This window comes from Equus caballus, chromosome 6 (genome assembly GCF_041296265.1).
Source record: "Equus caballus isolate H_3958 breed thoroughbred chromosome 6, TB-T2T, whole genome shotgun sequence".
In the NCBI taxonomy this organism is placed as follows: Eukaryota; Metazoa; Chordata; class Mammalia; order Perissodactyla; family Equidae; genus Equus; species Equus caballus.
Window position 1 is genome coordinate 72,417,103 of NC_091689.1, and position 23,437 is coordinate 72,440,539.

General features: G+C 34.4%; 1 protein-coding gene across 3 annotated transcripts in view; it reads left to right on the top strand.

Annotated features, from left to right (window-relative positions):
- Positions 1 to 23,437, top strand: part of LRRK2 (leucine rich repeat kinase 2) — a 134,344-nt gene that overhangs the window by 54,666 nt on the left and 56,241 nt on the right. For all 3 annotated transcript variants that reach the window (XR_011439737.1, XM_014740975.3, XM_070270127.1), the window contains exons 20-31: positions 355 to 543; positions 5,895 to 6,013; positions 6,712 to 6,781; positions 7,283 to 7,500; positions 10,149 to 10,399; positions 10,693 to 10,841; positions 13,777 to 13,870; positions 15,983 to 16,169; positions 17,281 to 17,462; positions 20,518 to 20,747; positions 21,158 to 21,285; positions 22,900 to 23,118. Coding sequence is in view for 2 of the 3 variants with exons in the window: in XM_014740975.3 (XP_014596461.2) it covers positions 355 to 543; positions 5,895 to 6,013; positions 6,712 to 6,781; positions 7,283 to 7,500; positions 10,149 to 10,399; positions 10,693 to 10,841; positions 13,777 to 13,870; positions 15,983 to 16,169; positions 17,281 to 17,462; positions 20,518 to 20,747; positions 21,158 to 21,285; positions 22,900 to 23,118 (2,036 nt within the window). In the remaining variant the exon portion in view is untranslated. The remainder of the gene's footprint in view (positions 1 to 354; positions 544 to 5,894; positions 6,014 to 6,711; positions 6,782 to 7,282; positions 7,501 to 10,148; positions 10,400 to 10,692; positions 10,842 to 13,776; positions 13,871 to 15,982; positions 16,170 to 17,280; positions 17,463 to 20,517; positions 20,748 to 21,157; positions 21,286 to 22,899; positions 23,119 to 23,437) is intronic.

Here is a 23,437-nt window from a genome sequence, read left to right on the forward strand (position 1 = left end):
TCTTTCCAAGTGAGGGCACTGACACTCAAAGACCTTGTATAACTTGCAAGTGGTGTTACTAGGATTTGAGCACAGGCCTGTCTGGCTTCAAAGCCCAGCCACTTTCCTGGGTCAAGTTAATTTCATAAAGATTCAATTTTGATGCCAAAGCTTTGTATGAATTTTTGTGATTTTTAAAAAGTTTAAATTCACCACCTGCTACTTATGCAATATCACAATTGTAAAGTGACTTTGGAAGTATGAATAAAAAATTCTCTAGAAATACGAAAATATGTAAGGAACTTTGGTATGATATGTGTTTATGTTTGTGTGATTGTTAATGTCTAAGTTGCTGGTGTATCTTTTTATTTTTAGATATAGGATCCACCCTGGCAAGAATGGTGCTCAGATATCAGATGAAAAGTGCTGCCGAGGAAGGAGCAGCCTCAGGCAGCGAGGGCAATATTTCTGAAGAAGTACTTGATAAATTTGATGAATGGACCTTCATTCCTGACACTTTTGTGGACAGTGTGTTTGGTCAAAGTGATGACCTGGATAGTGAAGGTATTTATTATAAAAAACTAGTTCCTTTTGTGTTTTAAAACTCTTAACATACTGGTATTTAACAATAGGAATTGGGACAAAAACCTGATTTAATTCATGTGAAAAAACTTGAGGAGCAATGTGTTCAATATTGGAAATAGTTAATTTTTACTAATTCCAGTTAAGGCAATGACTGTCCAGAAAATGCATCTCTGCACTACTAAATGTTATAGTACTGCCTATAATTGGTGAATGGGGACTGGTGCAGTGGAAACGCTCTGACTCACATTGGAATTGGATTCCATGTTCCGTCATTGACTAGATCCTTTTGTGGCTTGTGTCATCCCCTTAGCCTTATTAAAGGTAATGTTGCCACCCTTGCAGGATTATTTCTAGGAATTAGAGAAAATGTATGTAAGGGATCTGGGAGAGTACTTGGCAAATAGGACTTGTTTAATAAAAAATATTTTCACTTTATTAATATTAAAAATAATATTAATATTTTAATAACTCATTTGAGGTAACTTTAAAAAAATTGACATGGCAAGATGTATAATGACGGTGACTAGGGCTGGCATATTTCACACAATGCAGTCTAGTGAAAATGGGATGAGGTGCTTTTTTATTAATGTAGTGTGATTGAAAACATTGGGTGATAGAATAAAGGTGTTTGAGGAGGCAAAAAGCAAGAGTTATTCCAGAATCTCATGTCTCAGGTCCAAGTATTTTTTAAAACCAACTTTAATGAGATATAGTTAACATAAAATAAAATACACTAATTTTAAGTATGTATTTTCATGGAATTTTTGAAAAATTTATATATTCATGTATTCATCACCACTATCAAGTTATGCAACATTTCTATCATCCAAAAAAGATCCTTTATGCCTCTTCACAGAGAAGGCCTCCCCTCCCCAGCTTTGGCCCCTGGCAACCACTGATCTGCTCTTTGTCACTGCAGATTTAGTATTTTCTCAACTTTCATGTAAATAGAATCCTACTGTGTTTCCTGTGTATGAATAAAGTCTGGCTGTTTTCCAAAGTGGTTGCACCATGTTGTACTCCCACCAGCAATATATGAGAATTCTAGTTGTTCTACATTCTCATCATTCTACAACACTTGGTGTAATCAGAAAATTCAATTTTAGCCGATCTAGGGGAGGTGTAGTCCTAGCTTATTTGGGTTTAGTTTTCATTTCCCTGATGACCATTGATATTGAGAATCTTTTCATGTTCTTATTGGCCACTCATATATTTTCTTTGCAAAGTATCTGTTCAAATCTGCTAACTTTTAATTGAGTTGTTGTCTTATTATTGTATTATAAGAGTTCTTTATTTATTCTAGATAGAAGTCCTTTGACAGATAGATGAATTGCAAATATTTTCTTGCCATCATAACTTGTTTTTTCATTTTGTTACTTATTGTTGAAAGAGCAGAGGTTTTAAATTTTGATAAAGTGCAGTTTTTCAGTTCTTTCTTTCATGGTTTGTGCTTTTTCTATCCCATTTAAGAAATCTTTTCCTATCCCAAATTTGTGAATATTTCCCCCTGTGTTTCCTCACAGAAGTGTTAAAATCTTAGCTTTTACATTTAGCTCTGTAATGCATTTTAAGTTAATTTTTGTGTATGGTGTCAGTGAAAGATTAACATTTATTTTTTCCACATAGATATCCAGTTGTTTTAATATCACTTGTTGAAAATACTGTATTTCCTGATTGAATTAATGGCATGTTTGTGCAAATTATTTGACCATTTAGGTGTGATTCTATTTCTGCATTCTTTAATCTGTGCCATTGATTTATATCTTTATCCTTGTGCCAATGCCATACTGTCTTGATTACTGTAGTTTAATAGTGGGTCTTGAAGTCAGATAGTGTAAGTCTTCTGGTGGTGTGCTTTTCCAAAATTTTTCTCATTATTCTAGATTCTTTGCATTTCTGTATACATTTTGAATCAACTAATTTTATGCTGGGATATTTTTTAGAATTAAATCTATAAATATATATTTAATGTAGAATTAATAAATAAATAATATATTACTATTCTATAATATAGGATTAATAATTTATTTCAATTAAATCTATAAATACATTTGGGAGAATTGATGTCTTCATAACATAAGTCTTCTGACATATAAATGTGATATATATTTCCATTTATTTTTCATTTAAAGTTTCTCTCACCAGTGTTTTGTACTGCATATTTTTTGATGCTATTATAAATAGTATTGTATTTGAATTCCCATTTCCAATAGTTTACTGCTAGTATATAGAAATACGGTTGATTTTTTTGTATCTGAATATTGTATCCTGTGGATTTGCAGAACTCATGAGTTCTAACAACTTTTTGTTGACTCCATAGAATTTTCTTTGTGCACAGTAAAGCCATTTGCTAATAAGGACAGATTTACTTCTTTATTTCTGATTTGTGCATCTTTCTTTTTCTTGTCTTATTGCACTGGCTAGGACCTCCAGTACTATGTTGAATAGAAGTGTTAAGAGTAGGCCTTGTTCTCTGGTTTCCAAACCAGAGGGGTAAAGCATTCAGTCTCTCACCGTTAGGTATGATGCTATCTGAAGTTATTTTCATAGATACCCTTCATCAGGTTGAGAAATACTTTTTATCACTAGTGGATGCTGGAAAATTCTTTTCTGCATCTGTTGAAATGAGCATATTTTCCCCCTTTATTCTGTTAATATACTCACATTGATTGATTTTCAAATGTTAAACCGACCTTTCATTTCTGGGGTAAATCTCACTTGATTATGGTGTATTATCCTTTTTATGTATTATTGGATTTGATTTTCTAAAATTTTTAAAAGGATTTTGCATCCGTGATGGATGTTGGTCTGTAGTTTTATGTTTCCTTGTCATTATGAGAGTAATGCTAGCCTCTTGAAATGAGTTGGGAAATGTTCCCAACTCCACTATTTTCCAAAAGAGTTTGTGTGTAGGAGAGGTTTTATTTCCTTCTTAAATGTTTGATAGAATTCACCAGTAAAGCCATGTAGGTTTGGAATTTTTTTGTGGGGGGAGATTTTTAATTATAAATTTAATAACTTTAATAGATTTATGGTTACTTTGATTTTCTATTACTTCTTGCTTCAGTTTTTGTAATTTATGACTTTCAAGGAATTTTCCCATTTCACATAAGTTGCCAAATTTATTTGTTTAATGTTTATAGTAATTCTCTTATTGTCTTGTTAATGTTATTAAGATCTGTAGTGATAACTGATTTTTAATTCTTGACATTGGTAGTTTTTGTCTTTCCTTTTTTTTCCTCTTCAGTCTAGATCAAGGTTTATCGAGTTTATTGATGTTTTCAAAGAACCAGATTTTTGTTTCATTAATTTTTCTTTATTGTTTTTTCGCTTTCTTTTTCAATGATTTTTGCTCAAACTTTTATTTCCTTTATTTTACTTATTTTGATTTTATTTGGCTCTTCTTTTTATAGATTCTTAATGTGGAAGCTTAGAACACTTATTGTTAGACCTTTCTTATTTTATAATAGAAACATTTAAGACCATACAGATCCTCTGAGCACCACTTTAGCTGCATCCTACAATTTTTCTATATTCCGTTTATGTTCAGTTTTGAAAATTTTCTGATTTGCTTTATGATTTTTTTCTGACTCATGTGTTATTTAGAACAGCATTGTTTATTTTCCAAATATTTGGAGATTTTCCCAGATAGCTTAATCTTATTGGTTTCAGATTTAACTTTGTTTTGCTCAGAGAACCCACTCTGATGATTTCTAACCTTTTAAATTTACTGAGACGTGCTTTGCAAACTACCATATGGTTTACCTTGTGAATGTCCTATGTGCAATTTAAAAGAACATTTATTTGGCTGTTGGGTCAAGTCAATTAGGTCAAATTGTTTGTTAGTGTTTTTCTGTATCTTTACTGAGTTTTCTTTCTACTCATATTTGGGAAAGAAATGTTGAAATTGTAATTGTGGATTTGTTAATTCTCCTTTCAATTCCATCAGTTTAAGTTTTGTGTATTTTGAAGCTCTGTTACTGGGTGCACGAACTTTAAGGATTGTAATTGGATTTTTTTTTTTTTTTTTGGTGACTTAACCCCCTTATATTGCTCGAAGTTTGCATTTAGTATCATTTCTTTCTTCCTGAAGAACTATCTTTGACATTTCCTGTAGTGCAGGTCTATGGGAAACCTCTGTACAGATTACTAGAGCTCTTTCCATGACTCTGCCCCAGAACTCCCAGCTAAATTCGTTTTCATGAATATTGATCTCCAGCTCGTCATCTCAGGAAAGCCATTGGGCTTTGTTTAAATTTCTTCTCCCGATGCCTGTGGCCCTTAAATTGCCTCCAGGCAGAAAGCCAAGGTGATCATAAGGCTCACATAATTTGTTTCTTTTCATTCAGAGATTACACAATCCTGGCAACTGTCTGTTGCCCAATGTCTGAAACCAGTTCTTTAAAATATTTTGTCCAATTTTCTTGCCTGTAGAGGGAGGTTAAGTTCGGTGCTTGTTATTCCATCATGGCTAAAAGAAGAATTCTCTCAAAGTGTTTTTAAGTAAAGGAAGACATTAGAAATGCTAACATAAAAATAGTTGATTTGTGGATATGTAGATTTTGTAATTTGTTTTGACACTTAAAATTAATTCTTTATGCTTCTAAGATAAAAAGTGGTGGAATTTAAAATCTCATAATTTTTCAGCAATGCCTCTACATTATTTATCCTTAATAATATGATTTATTTATTGATCTTTATATCCTTGGTAACCCATAATTTTCAAATTAGTTCTCATCTCTTCTCTCTCAAAACAATATTGCCAACTAAACTCATTGTGTTTATTTTAATGTCATTCCATAAATGAAATCATAAAATATTAAAATCAAATAGAGATTGCTGAATGTTAAATAATTTAAAGTGTGATTCCAATATTTAAAACAAGATTTGAAAATTTTCTAAGAAAAATTCAAAGAAACAGAAAAGAGGAACTTTGATCAGATTTGTGTATGAACTTTCTCTGCTTCCTGTACATATATGTATTTGTTATAACAAGTGTAGCTATTTTTTTACTTGGCTCTTTCCTCCTGTACTATGAGCTCATATGAGGCATGGATTATTTTTCCTGCTTATCTTTATCCGGCACTTACTCAATGTCCAGTCTGTGACAGCCATTCAGTAAATATTTGTGGAAGGAGAGAAATATGGTTGAATTTGGAAAATGAAAAGGCAATATGTTTGTCATTTCTATTTTAAAGATATTACAATGGGAATTGGACAATTTCCATTAATGAAAATGTGTTTAATCTTTCATGATTAAACTATGATTCTAGCCTTTTATGATTGAGTCAGTGTTTTTTACTTGCCTTTATTGTATCATTTAAAAACAGGAAGTGAAGGCTCTTTTCTTGTGAAAAAGAAATCAAATTCAATTAATGTAGGAGAACTTTACCGAGATCCTGCCTTGCAGCGTTACTCTCCAAATTTGCAGAGGCATTCCATTTCATTGGTAAGTTAAGTTGTGATTATGTTGTGTGTTTTGTTACTGATATTCTCTGGATAACTAAAATTATGTGCCAAAGCTAAGTGCTGTTGGTGCAGAAATTTGCTAATTCTCTTTTGTATGGAAACATCATATACAGAATATATTCATATATATAAAATTATGTATATATAACTTTAAATTTGCATTTGTAGACTTTTTTTTTTGAGGAAGATTAGCCATGAACTTACATCCGCCGCCAATCCTCCTCTTTTTGCTGAGGAAGATTGGCCCTGAGCTAACATTCGTGCCCATCTACCTCTAATTTATTTGTCGGCCGCCTGCCACAGCATTGCTTGATGAGCATTGTGTAGGTCAGCGCCTGGGGTCCTAACTGGTGAACGTGGGGCTGCTGAACCAGAACTCACGAACGTGACCACTATGCCACCAGGCTGGCTCCGCATTTGTAGACTTTTGAGCCATGTATGTAGATGTTTGGGGGCGTATATTACTAAGTACACTTCAAACTGGTTTTACCCTTTTTTCTTTGTAGAGCTCTATGTCTATGGAGCCCAGGCTAGGTCTGTGTCTTATGGTATGGCTTGGTCCCATGAATACTCTAGCTAGAAATCTTATAGTGATTCCTAAGGAATCCAGGTAAGAAGATGTTCTCTTTGCTCATAAAATGGCAGTGATTTTATTCTAAGTGTCTATTTGTTTAATAGGGACCCTTTTTTGATCATGAAGATTTACTGAAGCAAAAAAGAAAAAAATTGTCTTCAGATGATTCACTCAGTAAGTATTTGACGGAAATCATAAGTAAATAGACATTTTGAGCAGAATACAGTGCTTTGTTAAATTTCCTCTAATTATTGAAATTTTATTCGTGCCAATTTCATCTTACATAACCTTCAAATTATATTTATCTATTGAGTCCATAGACTGTAAAAGAATGAAATACAATTATAGATTTAAAAGTTTACCTTTTATGGTGTTATATAAGATACGTATCCTTTCTACTATTTTTCTGAAATGTAAATAATACCCTCACCACTGCCACTCTTCATCCCCTTCTCCAGGTCTATTATTTTTTAATGGTACTTATACCACCTGATTAAATATTTATTATTTAGTGTCCATCTCTGCCACTGGGATGTAAGTTCCATAGTTTGGTTTTCTACTGAATCTCCAGTGCCTCGAAGATAGCCCGACACTAGTAGGTGATCAATAAACGTTTACCAAGTGAACTTAAATTACTTGCTTATATTTCCATTGTTTGTTTGTTTTTGACAAAAGGGTCATCAAAACTTCAATCCCATACGAGGCATTCAGACAGCATTTCTTCACTGGCTTCTGAGAGAGAATATATTACATCATTAGACCTTTCAGCAAATGAACTAAGAGATATTGATGCCCTTAGCCAGAAATGCTGTATAAGTGGTCATTTGGAGCATCTTGAAAAGCTGGAGCTTCACCAGAACGCACTCGCGAACTTTCCACAACGACTATGTGAAGTAAATTTAATTTATTCTATAACTCTCAGGATATTTGAAGAGCTTTTTGCATTTGTATCTAACGTGCATGGCTAAATCTTTACAAAGAAGGTTCTACTTTTGTGTCATTGGACAATAAGTCCCCCCATTATTCTGGTTTTCACATGAGTATCTTAGTCTGTGTGGTGTTCAGAAACATCTTTGAAGGCGGGCAATGGAAATGGAGGTCTGATTTAAAAGGAATTCTGGGTTCGGTCCTGATGATACATGGTAGTACATGGTGTTAAAGTCTGTCAAGGCTACATGTTGATTATGTCTTCAATTGTTTAACTCTAGTAAGACAACTTAAACTGTTTAAACTACATTAGATGGACTAGAATTGGACCTGGTTTGGTGGTACTAGTTCTGGCTCAGCTACCAACTGTTTGACAATAAGAACGTGCTACTCTGACTGCTCTGAACTTTCATTTCTTAATTTTCAAAGTACGGAGGCTCAACTAAACTATCCCCAAGGCATTTATTGAGTGTTAAAATTACATGTCACTTAAAAATTGATTTTTTTGCTCAAAGTTCCTATTTTGTAAAAATTAAAGTATAAAATAGTCTGATGATAGAGTAGTCCTCTGAATCTTGACTTGGTTCATCATTTTTAAGTACTATGGATCAGAAATCAAAGAAGATATACTGACAGATTAAAATGATCTTCATACAAGTGTTTAAATTGTTAAACTGAATTCTTGAACTGAATTTCAAACTTTGATAAAGGATTATCTCTGGCTTTTCTCTTTTCCTCAAAACTAGTTTTGTTGTAAATGCATTTTCTAACCTATAAAATTTACCTTAATTTTGAGACATTTTAAAAGCAATATTGCATGATTTTTAATTATATTTAAGTGGTGTCTTTCCTCTAAAGTTTGTATATCTGGAGAGGGAGAAGAAAGAAAGGTGATTCCTTTCCCCAGCCCCAGCCCCAGCGTCTAAAATGCGTCTTCTCTCTCTCCTCCTCCTCTTTGCCTGAGTAAATCCTCCAGGTCACAAGGAACTCAGTTTAAATGTCACATTGGTACCCTCTGCTTCCCTTCTTCTCCCCTTCTTCCCTCCAAACTAGGTTGCTGCCCACCTGGTTTACCTTTCCATGGCACCTGATATTTTTTCCCCAGTACTCATTCACTTATAAATTTTGGTCTAAGGCATATTGTCCTCACTAAATTGCAGACTCCTTGAGAACAGGGACTGTTTCAGGGTTGTTCATGTCTATCCCCAGTGCCTAGTAAGGTCTGACATATAGGAGAAGCTCAGTAGAAGACTACTGAGTTAATTCGGGAAGGAATTAATGACTGACACTGGGTACACCATCAATAAATATTTGTTAAAGGGTAAGTAAAAGAAAACTAGAATTTAGCCTAGCTCGAACAAAGAGAATTGAAGAGAGCATGACAAGGTGAGATGTATCAGGGCATTCAGACTGGAGCAGCTCAGAACCCTCTCTCAAGGAAGTTTCAAATCGACACCACTAGATGGCACATGTTTTATAACTGCTCGTAACGGTCTCTCTCTACAAGAAAATTTCCTGATTAAACCTTGGTAGTAAATAATTTAAAAATCTTTCCTTCTGAATAATCTGGTAGGATCTGAAACAATCGTGGGAATTTTGAAACAACTTCTGGGACAAAGATCCATTAGTAAGCCTTTATAATCACTTCAAACTCTTTAGAATTCCTTGTGAAAATAAATATATTGATATATAAAGAGGAGCATAGAGAAATGACTATTTTTGATATTATAGCCCTTTAACAATAATCCATATCAAAGATTTAAAAATTGACATAATATGTAAATGGAAGGTTTGTTGTTATCATAGAAAATTAGAAATTGCTTAAATATAGAAAATAGAGATTTGAAACAAAAAGTTCCATAAAAAAATTTAGAAAAGTTCTAAAATGAAACATGTATTATATACAATGACTAATTTTATGGTTAAATTTTATTAATGTTAAAATATATGACAATTTCTAAAAGCCAGTATTTAAAAAAATGTATTCCCAGGATTATGTTGCACAGCTTATTCATTAACCTGTTGGGACAAATATTTGTTGAGACCTATTCTGCTTTCATTTCACTCTTTGCAGGAATAATTTACACAAAAGTTGGATTAAACTCTTTTTTTTTTTTCTGGTGAGGAAGATTTGCCCTGAGCCAACATCCATTGCCAAATCTTCCTCTTTTTTTTGCTTGAGGAAGCTTAGCCCTGAGCTAACATCTGTGCCAGTCTTCCTCTATTGTGTGTGTGGGATGCCTCCACATCATGGCTGATGAGTGGAGTAGGTCCACACCCGGGATCCGAACCTGCGAACCCTGGGCCACTGAAGCAGATCACGTGGAAGTTTAACCACTGAGCCACGGGGCCGGCCCCTGGATTAAACTCTTAATCTTATTTTTGTGAACCTGCTTTTGACAGTCCACCTGTTACATTTTCCCTGATTTTGCCCATTTTATAGCAGAGATGGTTGATCCATCCAGTATACTGAAGTACTCTTATGGATTGTGTTTTCAACTTTTTTGAAAATTCTTAATGGTTCTAGTTGCCAGAGGTATGGAAAGCAGAAATATTAGCTAAACTTAAGTTCCTCATATGGTTCATTTAGAATTTTAAAATATTGTCTTTCCAGACTCTGAAGTGTTTGACACATTTGGACTTGCACAGTAATAAATTCACATCATTTCCCTCTTACTTGTTGAAAATGAATTGTATCGCCAACCTTGACGTCTCTCGGAATGACATTGGACCCTTGGTAGTTTTGGATCCTGCGGTGAAGTGCCCGACCTTGAAACAGTTTAACCTGTCGTATAATCAGCTGTCTTCTCTTCCTGAGAACCTCAATGATGTGGTAGAGAAATTGGAACAGCTCGTTTTAGAAGGGTAAGAAAGGCGTTCATTGAAGACAAAGGGTTGCCTTATATTAAAGTTTCATAAGGTTGACAAATATGCTGACATTACTTCTATAGTAATGAGTTTTAAGCAATAATATGATAAAAGGCTGAGGCAATTAATATTACAGCTTCTATCCAGCAAGTTAAATTTTCACAACTAATTTAAAAATGAATAAATCTGCTTTGATGCTATTCTTTGAAGGGAAATTGTTTTGATTTTTTTTTTCCCTCAAAGCTCATGAGTTTATGCAATTTAATCCTCATTGTGTCTCTTATGACTAGAAATAAAATATCAGGACTATGTTCCCCCTTGAGCCTGAAGGAACTGAAGATTTTAAACCTTAGTAAAAACCACATTTCATCCCTGTCGGAGGACTTTCTGGAGGCGTGTCCTAAAGTGGAGAGTTTCAGCGCCAGAATGAATTCTCTTGGTAAGTGTTCTGTGTGAGTCTCCTCCTTACCAATCATTTTGTGTATTAAAGGATGTCATATATGGATATTTTAGGTGGGGACTTAGAGGTGATAGTTTCAATATTACACTGGAGTTTCAACACAGCAGGTTGTTGATAAAAAGAAATGAGCTGTCAAATCATGAAGATACGGAGGAAACTTAAATGCATCTTGCTATGTGAAAGGCAAAGCCATGGGGACAGTACAACAACCAGTGGTTGCCAGGAGTTTGGAGGCAACGAGAGATGGATGAATAGGTGGAGGAGAGGGAAGATGGAAGGTGGGGAAACTATTCTGTGTGATACTGTTATGTGGATGCATATTATTATACATTTGTCGAGACCCATGGAATGCACAACACAAAGAGTGAACTCTATTATAAACTTGGACTTTAGTTAATAATAATGTATTAATATTGGTTCATCAGTTGTAACAAATATATCAAATATGCAAGTTGTTCCTAATAGGGGAAAAATGTATGTGTGAGGTAGTGGTAGTGGTGAGGGGAGGGGTGGATATATGGGAACTCTGTACTTTCTGCTCAATTTTTCTTTCTGTAAACCTAGAATGGCTCTAAAAATTAGTCTACTTTTTAAATATCAAAAAGTTTAGTATTAAAAATAATTTATCAGGTTATCATTGTCATAGGCTAAAATGACAATATCTTAGACTACAAAAGTCAGTCATTATACTTTGGTTCCTTTTAGTCTACTAGACTAACAATGCGTATGGTTGCCTGAGCTGGTTGAAGCAGGAATACTGAGGTTCCTACTGAAGTTTCTTTGGCAATTTTTTGGGATATAATTTCAATTATATTTTTTTAGAAATAAAATTAATCATCTAACAGTTTTCAAATTAGTAAGATTAATGTGTATTCATAGAGTTCTTGCTTTGTGCAAGATATTACAATAACATGTGATATGATCATTTTTATTAAAGGTCATGAAATACCCTACTTCTCTTAGCACATGAGATAACAGGGAATTATGTTCATTTGGAGCCTGTCTGAAAATTTTAATATTAAAGGGAAAAATACTTTTATGGCAATAAACAGGAACGGGTCCTCATATTTTATCTTCCTTAGTGGGGGCTGTGTGCACCTTGCCAGCTGCGTGACTATTCTATGCCTAACTCAGTAATTTCTAATACTGTTTAATAGAAGAATGTAGTTTGACTACTTATTTTAAAATATTTTATTTTGTCAGAACTTTCAGAAACTGATAATGATGAAGGCATGTTAATTTGCATAGTATTTTCCTCCTTTCTCCCTTCCTCTCACCCTCGTCTAATATGGACCACGTTCTTATTGTGAGCTTGAAACTGGGGATGGAGTGATTCACTCACTAGTGAGCAAAGCAGACCCAGTCTCTGTCCTTAAGGAACACGTAATTAAGTTCAGAAGGCAGGCCTTAAATAGTGGTGGCATAAATAAATGTAATTGTATAGAGTGCTAAATGCTGTGAGGACAAGGTTCAGGATGCTCTGAGGGTACCTCAGGGGGATCTGATCCAGACTGTGAAGGCAAGGAAGCATCTCTGTGTCTGTGACATTTAAGTTGGGTCTGGAAAGAAGAACATCCAAAGGACCCTGAGGCTTGGTTGGGATCAGTATGTCATCTCAGCTGAATCTCACAAAAATCCTGTAGGGTAGGACAGGTATGATGGCTGCTTGACTAACTGAGGAAATTGAAGCACCCAGATTTTTGTGTAATATGTTCAGGAGCCTAGAATTAATTAATTAGTTGTTGTGAAAGTTTGAATAGACCTAAGGTCAAAAATCTGTTTGCTTTGCACTACACAACTTTAATAGTTTAGAAGTGGTCTTATATTTGGGAAGATGCCCTATGGAGGTGATAGCTGAATGGGACTGTTATTAAAAATAATCCCATGTGAAATGAAGTTTCAGTTCTTTGGTTTTATGAGTCTTTTCCACACAGAATCTGAACCTCAAGACTCTTAATTCTTAAGTGTAGAATCATTTCTACTAATCTATTTTGCCATTAATACTTTTTGGAAATAGATGAGGTATAGCATGTACCTTTCTGCGTCTCAGGAAGACAGCTTTTAGCAGTGTTCAGGAACATTTTGACCCTTGAAGATTTTCTAGATAAGGCATAACCCACATTTTTAACCCTGAAGAAATAATTTCTCAATCCACTTTCATAGAACCATAGATTTTTAGTTCTCTAAGGAATCTCAGAGTTATCTGGTCTAGCTGCTCTATTTTACAGACGAGAAAATAGGCTGTATGATTTGCTCAGTTTCCAAAATTGTGTTTTACAGAATTTTATTCCTTGGAGGTACTTCATACTGTATTTCTCTTTTGGAAATTAATAAAATCTACCAGAATATTGAGAGCTCTGAGATATTTCACTTTATTTTACCTATTGTTTCCCCAATCTCTTAAGATCATATGATCAAAAGATATTTTTAAGTAACATTCATTATTATTCTATAGAGCACTCTTTATGAGATGATATTCTAAAGAATTTTTATCTTTATATTATATTGTGGATTAGTATTCAAAAGTCTTTTGTGATAGTTCCGAGTAGTTTGAGTTAATCTATAATGTATATCACATAATATCACATATAATTTGAAATGAATATTCTAATAACTTTTACTTTGTATGGATGTTGGACAGATGAATTTATATTTAGACACTTGTTTAGGTTTCAGGTTAAAAGATTCTTATAAGTATAGTATATTTTTTTAATGTTTAGTGGTAGTATTAAGGATATTACTTTATTTTAAAAGTAGATTTTTTTAATTGTCAATGTGGGAATGGAAATTAAATTAAGCAACAGGTCATCAGTAGTTGTTCTTATTGTAGAAGCTAATGGAAATCTAGTTAAAATGATTAAAATTATTCAATTATCAATTATTAGTCAATTATCTCCTTTCTATTTTCTTTTAGCTGCAATGTCTTTTTTGCCTTCTTCCATGACAAGCCTAAAATTATCTCAAAACAGATTTACATGTGTTCCAGAAGCAATTTTAAATCTTCCACAGTAAGTTTATTGTTTTAATTTTAAAACCACATGAGCTGGAGGAGAACTTTCAGAAACATGGTTTTGACTTAGGCATGCAAATGTAATTGATTTCTAAACCTTCTCAGCTTCATGTTTTTAAATCTATGAATGTTTGACTTGCACTAGACAAAAGACTCAAGTTATTACTTGGACTGTTAAACTTATCTATTAATTTACTGTGCTGTTGTGTAGAAACAATGTAAGATTATTTAGTTGTTGCATTATAGTCAAGTGAGATTGCACTGGCTATCATTTTAACTTTTAAAATTTTGGTTACTCTCAGAGCTTATGTTGCCAAGATACTATTAACTTTGAAATCGTACTTGTTATGTTTGAGTGACATGTTTAGTGAAGTTTAGGACAATTTTGTAGTTCCAGGTATTTGGGAATATTTTTGGTTAATTTCACTAAAAACGAAAGCTTCCTGTTAATCCAAATTCAGGTATTAATTAAATTTCAAATATTTTGTCATCTTAAATACTATTCTAATTGTGTTATATATTATAAACCAAATCCGTAAGTGCATATGTGCAAATATATACATACACAGGCAAATAATAGTTATAATCTTAGCCATAGAGGGTGGCAGACAGACACCTTAGGTAATAGTTCATTTAAATCTAGCTTTAGAATGTTCTGACAGTAACTGCTCAAAAGAAGATCATCCCTTTAATCTTCCTAATAATCCTATGAAATAGCTACTGTTATCATCTCTACTTTATAATGGGAACGTTAGTCCATTAGAGAGATGAAGTAACTTGCCCAAAGTCACAGTTCTCAAACACTGGTGGTTCAACTTCAGACTCTTCACCTCTCACATACAGGCATCTGTAGAATACAGGTGATCCTGTATTTTAAACATAATGTATTCCTGAAAATGAGTTTGTGTATTATATTTATAAAAGATGGTTAGGAGATACATGCCATAAAGAAGATTTTTTAGAGAACTAGAAATATTATCCAGTCTCTAATTCTTGCACCTTTAGACACCATCTGCAGGCATACCTTTCCAGCATTTTATATGTACTTCTTTAAATTTATTCTTTGATTCACAAAAGAGTAGGAAATTGGCCAGCTTAAGTCTCACCAAGGCTAAGAGGCACTGCTTTTGAACCACCTGGCGATTCTCAGCTTTGTCTCGATTGCATTGTTTGTTAGACATACATGTCTTATCTCTAATGCAGTCAAATGAATTTTCTTGTTTTCACACATTTTTTATGAGATAACTAGGGCAGAATCTAGTATCATTTAAAAATAAGAGCAAAAATGTTGTGCAGCTCTGAATCTTTGTCTAGCAGGCAGTACAGCTATTGAGCTTAGAATTAATTCATCATGCTTAAATATGCTGCCTGAAAGGGATCAGTAGATCGTTGTCAAAATCCAGTCAACCTTGTACATAGTCAAATATACCACGATCGTTGACTATCTTTATTCTTCCTACACACATACACTTTTTTGTGACCTGTTTTTCTGCTTCTTTCTGCAAACTTTGTGTATTGTGTTCCTGCATAAAAGCAATCAATTTGCATTGAGGGCCTACTGTATGCAAAGCATCATGTTCAGTGTTGTAATATTTATCACACTGAGACAAGATGGTAAGAGGGTGTGCCCACGCACAATATTAGTAAACTCCAGGACCCAACCTCTGAAGGATCCCCCCAGTTATGAGTGAAACTGAAAAGAGAAATGGGGGCTACATATTTGTAAATCTTGTATAGAAGGCAAGAACTGTAATGACCATTTTTGCCTTTGTTAATTGTGGTTTCTCAGGCACCATAAACATTTGCAAAACACTTGGTCTTTCTCTCATTCTGAGAATGACATTTTTATGTTTCTGAAGTAGGAAAGTTAGGCCTCAATTTTGTTTTTAATGGTCCTTATTCATTTAAATGTCATTGCTAGTGAGACTTGCCTTTTTTTTTCTAGCCCATATAGATCTCTGTGTACACAAAAACACACATGCATACTCATATATAAGTATGTTAATTTAAACTTGGGTCTTATCACTCTGGTGAAAATTATTTGTGATGTTATTTCATACATTTTGGAAACACTCGGTTTTTATCTTGACCTTGTATTGTATTGTTTTAGCTTGCGGTCCTTAGATATGAGCAGCAATGAAATTCAATATCTACCAAGTCCAGCACACTGGAAATCTTTGAACTTAAGGGAACTCTTGTTTAGTCATAATCAAATCAGCATCTTGGACTTGAGTGAAAAAGCATATGCGTGGTCTAGAGTAGAGAAACTACATCTTTCCCATAATAAACTGAAAGAGGTAAGAGGTCATCTTTGTTTAAAATTATTGCCAATTTGATAATATGCTTTTGTAATTTGGATAATCACAAATTTCATTTTAAAATCTATTCGATATTTTTTACTTTTTGAATAAGATCTACTCGTATCCTGAGGTAAATGGATATATTAACAGTGCTTAATTTCCTTAAAAAATCTCTTTTTGTGCTCTATTTTTGAATTATATGAATATAGATATTTAATTATAAATGTGTATAATGCTTTACGTGTGTCATTTTATCACTAAATCTCTGAACTGTTAACAGACTCTCAGATACCATACTTTTCTCTACTTGTCACCAGGCCTGTGTTTTTCAGCTGACTTTCTTTCCTACATTCTGAAATTTCTTTGTTTCTCTGCCATGCTACCCCTTACCCAAATGGGCCAGCCTCCTTTTCTTCACTCCATTGCCTCTGTCATAAATATGAAATTGATTATCTGTTCATCTCAGAAATATTTTTCTTTTGCCAAGTTCAAGCCCATTGCCTATAAAAGCCAAAAAGAATTATGTATCTGAAACTGTGAGGTTCAGAATAACTGTGAATATTTTTTGGTACCTGATTTTTTTGCCAGCAAATTAATGTTTTCTGTTATGAAAGTAATGAATATTGCTTAAAAATTTGGAACAGTAAAAGAAAAAACTCCATTAGGATGCCACCTAAAATATAAACATTTAGTCGTATTTTAAGAACATTAAGTTGTATAGAGAGTTGTGATGACTAGATCTTTATAGTTTTACTGAAGAACATACTGTGAGGGAACAAACTGAAGCCATAGGTGATTGGATTTGAATAGCTATAAAGAACTTTACTTTCAAATTGTGAAGAGATGAAATATGTTCCCAACGGGAGATGGGTTTCTAAAGATTGTAAATGTGACAGATTTTTTTGGTAAGTCCTTTATACTTATGTTTTTAAACATTTATAATGAAAACTATGACAAGCCTTTGAAAAGTTCTAGAACTCTATTGAAAGGTTGTGCAAGTTGCTGATGGGATCTCTGAGGCTTTCTTGTTTCCCCTCAGTTTTGTTTCTTGGCAGCACACATTTCTTCCTTCCCACCAACAGGATTTGCTCTTTTTTATTTCATTAAGATTCCTCCTGAGATTGGCTGTCTCGAAAATCTGACATCTCTTGATGTTAGTTACAACTTGGAACTGACGTCCTTTCCCAATGAAATGGGGAAATTAAGCAAAATATGGGATCTTCCTTTGGATGAATTGCGTCTTAATTTTGATTTTAAACATATAGGATGTAAAGCCAAAGACATCATAAGGTCAGATAATTTTGTTTCCATTTATTTTTATAAGTTTGTTTCAGATTTCCTTTGTCTGTGACTTAGATGGATATATAATTACAATTTATGAAAAAAATGTATAGTACTGTTTAACGTTAATATACTATGTGTCATTTGCCTTTTGTTTAATGAGTGGGTTTATATGGTGCCACGGCAAAGGTTTTCGCTTTCTCCTGGCCAAGCTGATGTTGAAGGAATGGCTTCTCCTTCTTACTGTGTTTTTCAATAGAAATAGACTCTAAAGGAGTAATACTACTATTTGGTCTCTCATTACCAATTATACAATCTAAAGAAATAAAGCAGAGTATAGTAACTTCTCAAGGTACATTTCATGTAGCAAGTAGTTATCATATATCTATTGTATCTTAAAGCATTATAGTTACTTAAGTAATACAAAATTACTAACTTTGGTTTTGCTTATAAGAGTGAGTAACCTCACCCTGATCTTTTTTGAAACCACCAAACTTCCCAGCTATCACTGTTCCTGGTCTTTGCACTTTACAGATTTCGCATATCTTTGATAATGAACTTTATCCCACTCTTTGTTACCTTTTGAGCGTGGTCTTATGTTTTCTGCTCATAAAATCATTTATTCCCATTTTTACCAAATTACATATCTATATTTATCTTGCAGGTTTCAGCTCAATTATCACCTGTCAATGTATCCTTGACTTGACTGTAATATCCAACAAGGCAGGGACCGTGGCTGTGTTCTCTCACTGTTCAATTCTTGGCACCTAAAACAGAGCCTGGCGTACAATTAATAATTGTTACCAATGAACTACATTTACCTAATTCTCTTCCACTTAAATTTTCTTAAATTTACATTTAACTTTTTGTCTTTTTTTATGAGGAAAGATTTGGTTTTCTGTCCTGAGGTTGATTTAACTTGAAAGGAATGAGTTTGTCACCAGCTATGCTAAATATAACCTCTCATCCTACATAATTATTTCCCATGATTTTGCCTCTTGAAACAGGAAAAGATGTTCATATGATAATTGATTCAATTCTTACAAAACATTTAGTAGAACTAGCTTTTAATGTATTATGCTATATTATCAAGCTACTATGGAACTAATTTTTTTTTTTGATGAGGAAGATTGGCCCTGAGCGAGCATCTGTTGCCAATCTTCCTCTTTTTGCTTGAGGAAGATTGTTGCTGAGCTAACATCTGTGCCAGTCTTCCTCTATTTTGTATGTGGGATGTCTCCACAGCATGGCTTGATGATCGATGTGTAGGTTGGCACCTGGGATCCGAGCCTGCAAACCCCAGACCTCCTGAAGTGGAGTGTGTGAACTCAACCACTATGCCACTGGGCCAGCCCCTGGAACTAAATATTTTTAAATGTTTTTAACATTTTTAGAAAAGACAGAGACTTGGAGTAATTTAGCAATTGTAGGAATCATTTTCCTTTTTTAAAGAATGCCTTTTTTCAGAGAGTGGTGAATTCTTTTTTTTTTTTTTTAAAGATTTTTAAAAATTTTTTCCTTTTTCTCCCCAAAGCCCCCAGGTACATAGTTGTATATTCTTTGTTGTGGGTCCTTTTAGTTGTGACATGTGGAATGCTGCCTCAGTGTGGTTTGATGAGCAGTGCCATGTCCGCCCCCAGGATTCGAACCAAGGAAACACTGGGCCCCCTGCAGCAGAGTGTGCGAACTTAACCACTCGGCCACGGGGCCAGCCCCAAGAGTGGTGAATTCTTAATAGATATTTGGACTATTGATTTTCTTGTTTATTGGCAATGAAAGCAAAGCTTAAGTTGTATGTAAGAAAATGACTGATTTCAATAATAGCAGGCACAAGATCTGACCTGTCAGATCTTCTTTTCCTTTTTCTTATTTATTTATTTATTTATTTTTTTGAAGATTAGCCTTGAGCTAACCTCTGCTGCCAATCCTCCTCTTTTTGCTGAGGAAGACTGGCCCTAAGCTCACATCCATGCCCATCTTCCTCTACTTTATATGTAGGATACCTACCACAGCATGGCTTGACAAGCGGTGCCATGTCCGCACCCGGGATCCAAACCGGTGAACCCCAGGCCACCGAAGTGGAACATGTGCACTTAACCACTGCGCCACTGGGCCGGCCCCTGTCAGATTTTATTTTCTAAAGCGTAAAAGAAACCAAGAAAATTAATAAGGGCTTTTGTTCAGATCATCAGGAATGTTGGTCAGAGTCCTATTAGTTTTGAGAATGGATCAGTCAATATTCCCTAAAATTTGCTTATGATTTAGTTTGCTTCTCTAATTTTAAACTGTGGCAACATTTTAACAGAGTTAAAATATATCTTTCTATATCCATTATATTTTTCAGAACGTTTAAAATCTACTATTAATTTAAAGGTGCTTCTTTTGGCCACCTACAGCACTTCTGATTAGTTTCAATTATTTTTACATTAAGATTATTAGGAATATCAACATATCTTCTGATAGGATAATACTTTATAAGTATTAATTTGTAATGCAACCAATATGACATTCCTGTTCATATACATTGCATATGCGAATATGATATATATGAATATATACATTATACATCCCACACATGAATATATATGTACATATGCACATATATAATGTACCCAGTATGACCACATTATCAAAGTTTAGTATAACAGTATGCATGTATATACTACCTTAGTTCTCTGTTATATGGGCTTTGTAAAACTTTATAGTTTATTATTTTTAGTGTTCTATTTGTGTTATTTAAAGAAATACGTGTGTGTGTGTATAATTCTAATTAGTATTGCAAGCATATTTTGATGTTTTGATTATTTCCGGTGATAGTGTAACATGTCATTATATTTGATAATGCTACCAGTCATTATCAACTACACCAACATCACTAACAAAATATGTGCATTAACGGTGCATTGAAAGCCATGTACATTATTAGTTATATAAGCTATGCACTCTTTTGCATATTGTATTTTAGAGCAGTCTAATATTTCAAAATATTCAGTGCATAAGAATTCACCTATATCTTAAGTACACTAAGTAGTTTATTACTTTATTTTTGTCTTTCAAATACCAGGTTTCTTCAGCAGCGGTTAAAAAAGGCCGTGCCCTATAACCGAATGAAACTTATGATTGTGGGGAATACTGGGAGTGGTAAAACCACCTTATTGCAGCAGTTAATGAAAACCAAGAAATCAGATCTTGGGATGCAGAGCGCCACAGTTGGCATAGATGTGAAAGACTGGCCTATCCAAATAAGAGGCAAACGCAAGAAAGACCTCATTCTAAATGTGTGGGATTTTGCAGGTATTTCTTTTTTCCAGAATTTTTGGTTCACATTTATCTTTTTAGAACGGGGATTTAGAAACTGAGTTTTCTGTTCCAATACTGCAAAGAGACCTGGTGGATCCTATGGAATTATTCCAAAGCTACTTATGTCTCCTAATTTTCTCGTTGCCACCAGAATGGAGAAGTCCATGGAAGGAAGTGTTAGGAACCACTAGGTGCCAGCTGAAGCTAATTGTGTGGTTAGTAGCTGACACATATGCTAAAAGTTGTCAATCCCTAGTAAAAACCCAGTATTGGTCTTATAAACATTGTTGATTTTCTCTTTTTTGTATGCTAAGTAATAGATAGTATCACCTAAAATTTTTTTTGAAAGAAGGATTCTTGCCTGTTGTCTGGAAGGCTAAAAAAAGTCTCTAATCTTTATTCAGGTCGTGAGGAATTCTACAGCACTCATCCCCACTTTATGACCCAGCGAGCACTGTACCTTGCTGTCTATGACCTCAGCAAAGGGCAAGCTGAAGTCGATGCCATGAAACCGTGGCTCTTCAATATAAAGGTTGTCTGTTCTAATAATTCGAAAATAGAAAATAATTCTTGTTTTTGTGTGTGTAAAGTAATTTGTTTAGGGCTGTCTCTTTAGATAGTTTTTAAAAGAAATTTTGAGTTGGGAAATTTTCAGAGTTACTAAGTTGTGACACAAAAATAGCGTGTTCTATATTGGTGAATGTTATAGATACTTGAAACCCTTTTAAGCTATAAAAATTGAAGATATGTATGGTAAACTATTTTTGGTCGTATTATTTCTTAAATGGAGTGTGAACTTCCCTAATTTAAAATAAGCTATACAGAAGAGAAGCAACCTGTACGTCACTAGCGATGTCCTCAGTAGCAATTTGGTATGAAGTCCTTCAGATCTTACACTTTTGAATGGTACCGGATTAATATGCTGTTATATTTGGAGTCTCTTTTTGTAGTTTTTCCACTTTGTCCCTTGCTGCCATGCTGTCAGCTATTTCTTCATATAATAAACTTCTTAGAACTTAGACTAAAGTAAGAGTGACGCTCTTTGAATGACGCTCCAGTGGGCTCTTCTGTGAGTCAAGTCCTTAAAAAGGTTTGTGTCAGGATATTTTGGCTGCATATAGGCTTGTTTTGTAAATTAAAAAAAAAAAAATTTTTTTTTGAGGAAGATTAGCCCTGAGCTAACATCTGCTGCCAATCCTCCTTTGTTTGCTGAGGAAGACTGGCCCTGAGCTAACATCCATGACCATCTTCCTCTACTTTATATGTGGGATGCCTGCCACAGCATGGCTTGCCAAGCAGTGCCATGTCCACATCCAGGATCTGAACCTGCGAACCCAGGGCTGCTGAAGCGGAACGTGGGAACTTAACCGCTGCACCTCCAGGCCAGCCCCATAAATTTGTTTTGTGGTGAGGAAGATTCACCCTGAGCTAACATCCATTGCCAGTCTTCCTCTACTTTGTATGTGGGACGCTGCCACAGCATGGCTGTTGAGTCGAGCAGATCCGTACCTGAGATCTGAACCTGTGAACCAGGGCTGCGAAAGTGGAGCATGTGGAACTTTAACTACCCAGCCATGGGGCCGGCCTCTGTTTTGTAATTTTCTTAACTTTTTTTTTTTTACTTTATTACAGTTAGCCAACATGAGCAAATGTTATGGTGGCAGTAATACTTGCTTACTGGCTTTTTTTTCATCGCAGATTCCAAATGGAATGACTTTAAAATGAATTCAGAAGATTGAATTTGCAGATAAAGAAGAGAAAATATAAATCATATTATGTCACTTTGATATAATTTGGGGGCTTATTAAATGCTTATTTTATTTAGCAGTCTACAGCACACTTAGAGAATAACCCATTTTAAGGCATGAAAAAAAGAAAAGGAAAAGGAAAGAAAAATATAGTACTACTCTTGTATAGGCCACCTGAAAAGTGGTAATAATTGGATTAAAAAGGGGATAAAAATGTCTTAAGGTTACATTTTTTTCTTAGGTTTAAGAATAGAAAGTCAATTGTTATTTTCTTCTTTTTAAAGTCTTTTAATTTCTCATTTCCACTCAAGTCAATTTCATAGAAAGCAAATATCAATGGAAACATAAGCAGTCTTGATTTTGCAGTGAACTCGAATATTTCACGTCTCTCCCTGTAGGCTCGTGCTTCCTCTTCCCCCGTGATTCTCGTTGGCACACATTTGGATGTTTCTGACGAGAAGCAGCGCAAAGCCTGCATCAGTAAAATCACCAAGGAGCTCTTGAACAAGCGAGGGTTTCCTGCAATACGGGATTACCACTTTGTGAATGCCACTGAGGAATCCGATGCTTTGGCAAAACTTCGGAAAACCATCATAAATGAGAGCCTTAATTTCAAGGTAACGTGGTTTATACTTGCTGTGAGTTGGTAGATAAATATAATTAATTTATTCTCACATTATGCAACTGCTTAGAAACAAAAGTCTTGAGAAGAGCATAACTATCTTAAAATTGTGGGCTTTTTTCCCATAGCTGTTAGCATTAATAAAGTACTTTTGATTTTAGAATTACTTATTTATGGGGATGGCCTGATGGCATAGTGGTTAAGTTCATGTGCTCTGCTTTGGCAACCTGGAGTTCGCAGGTTCGGATCCTGGGTGCAGACCTACATGCTGATCATCAAGCCATGCTGTAGCGGTGTCCTACATACAAAAAATA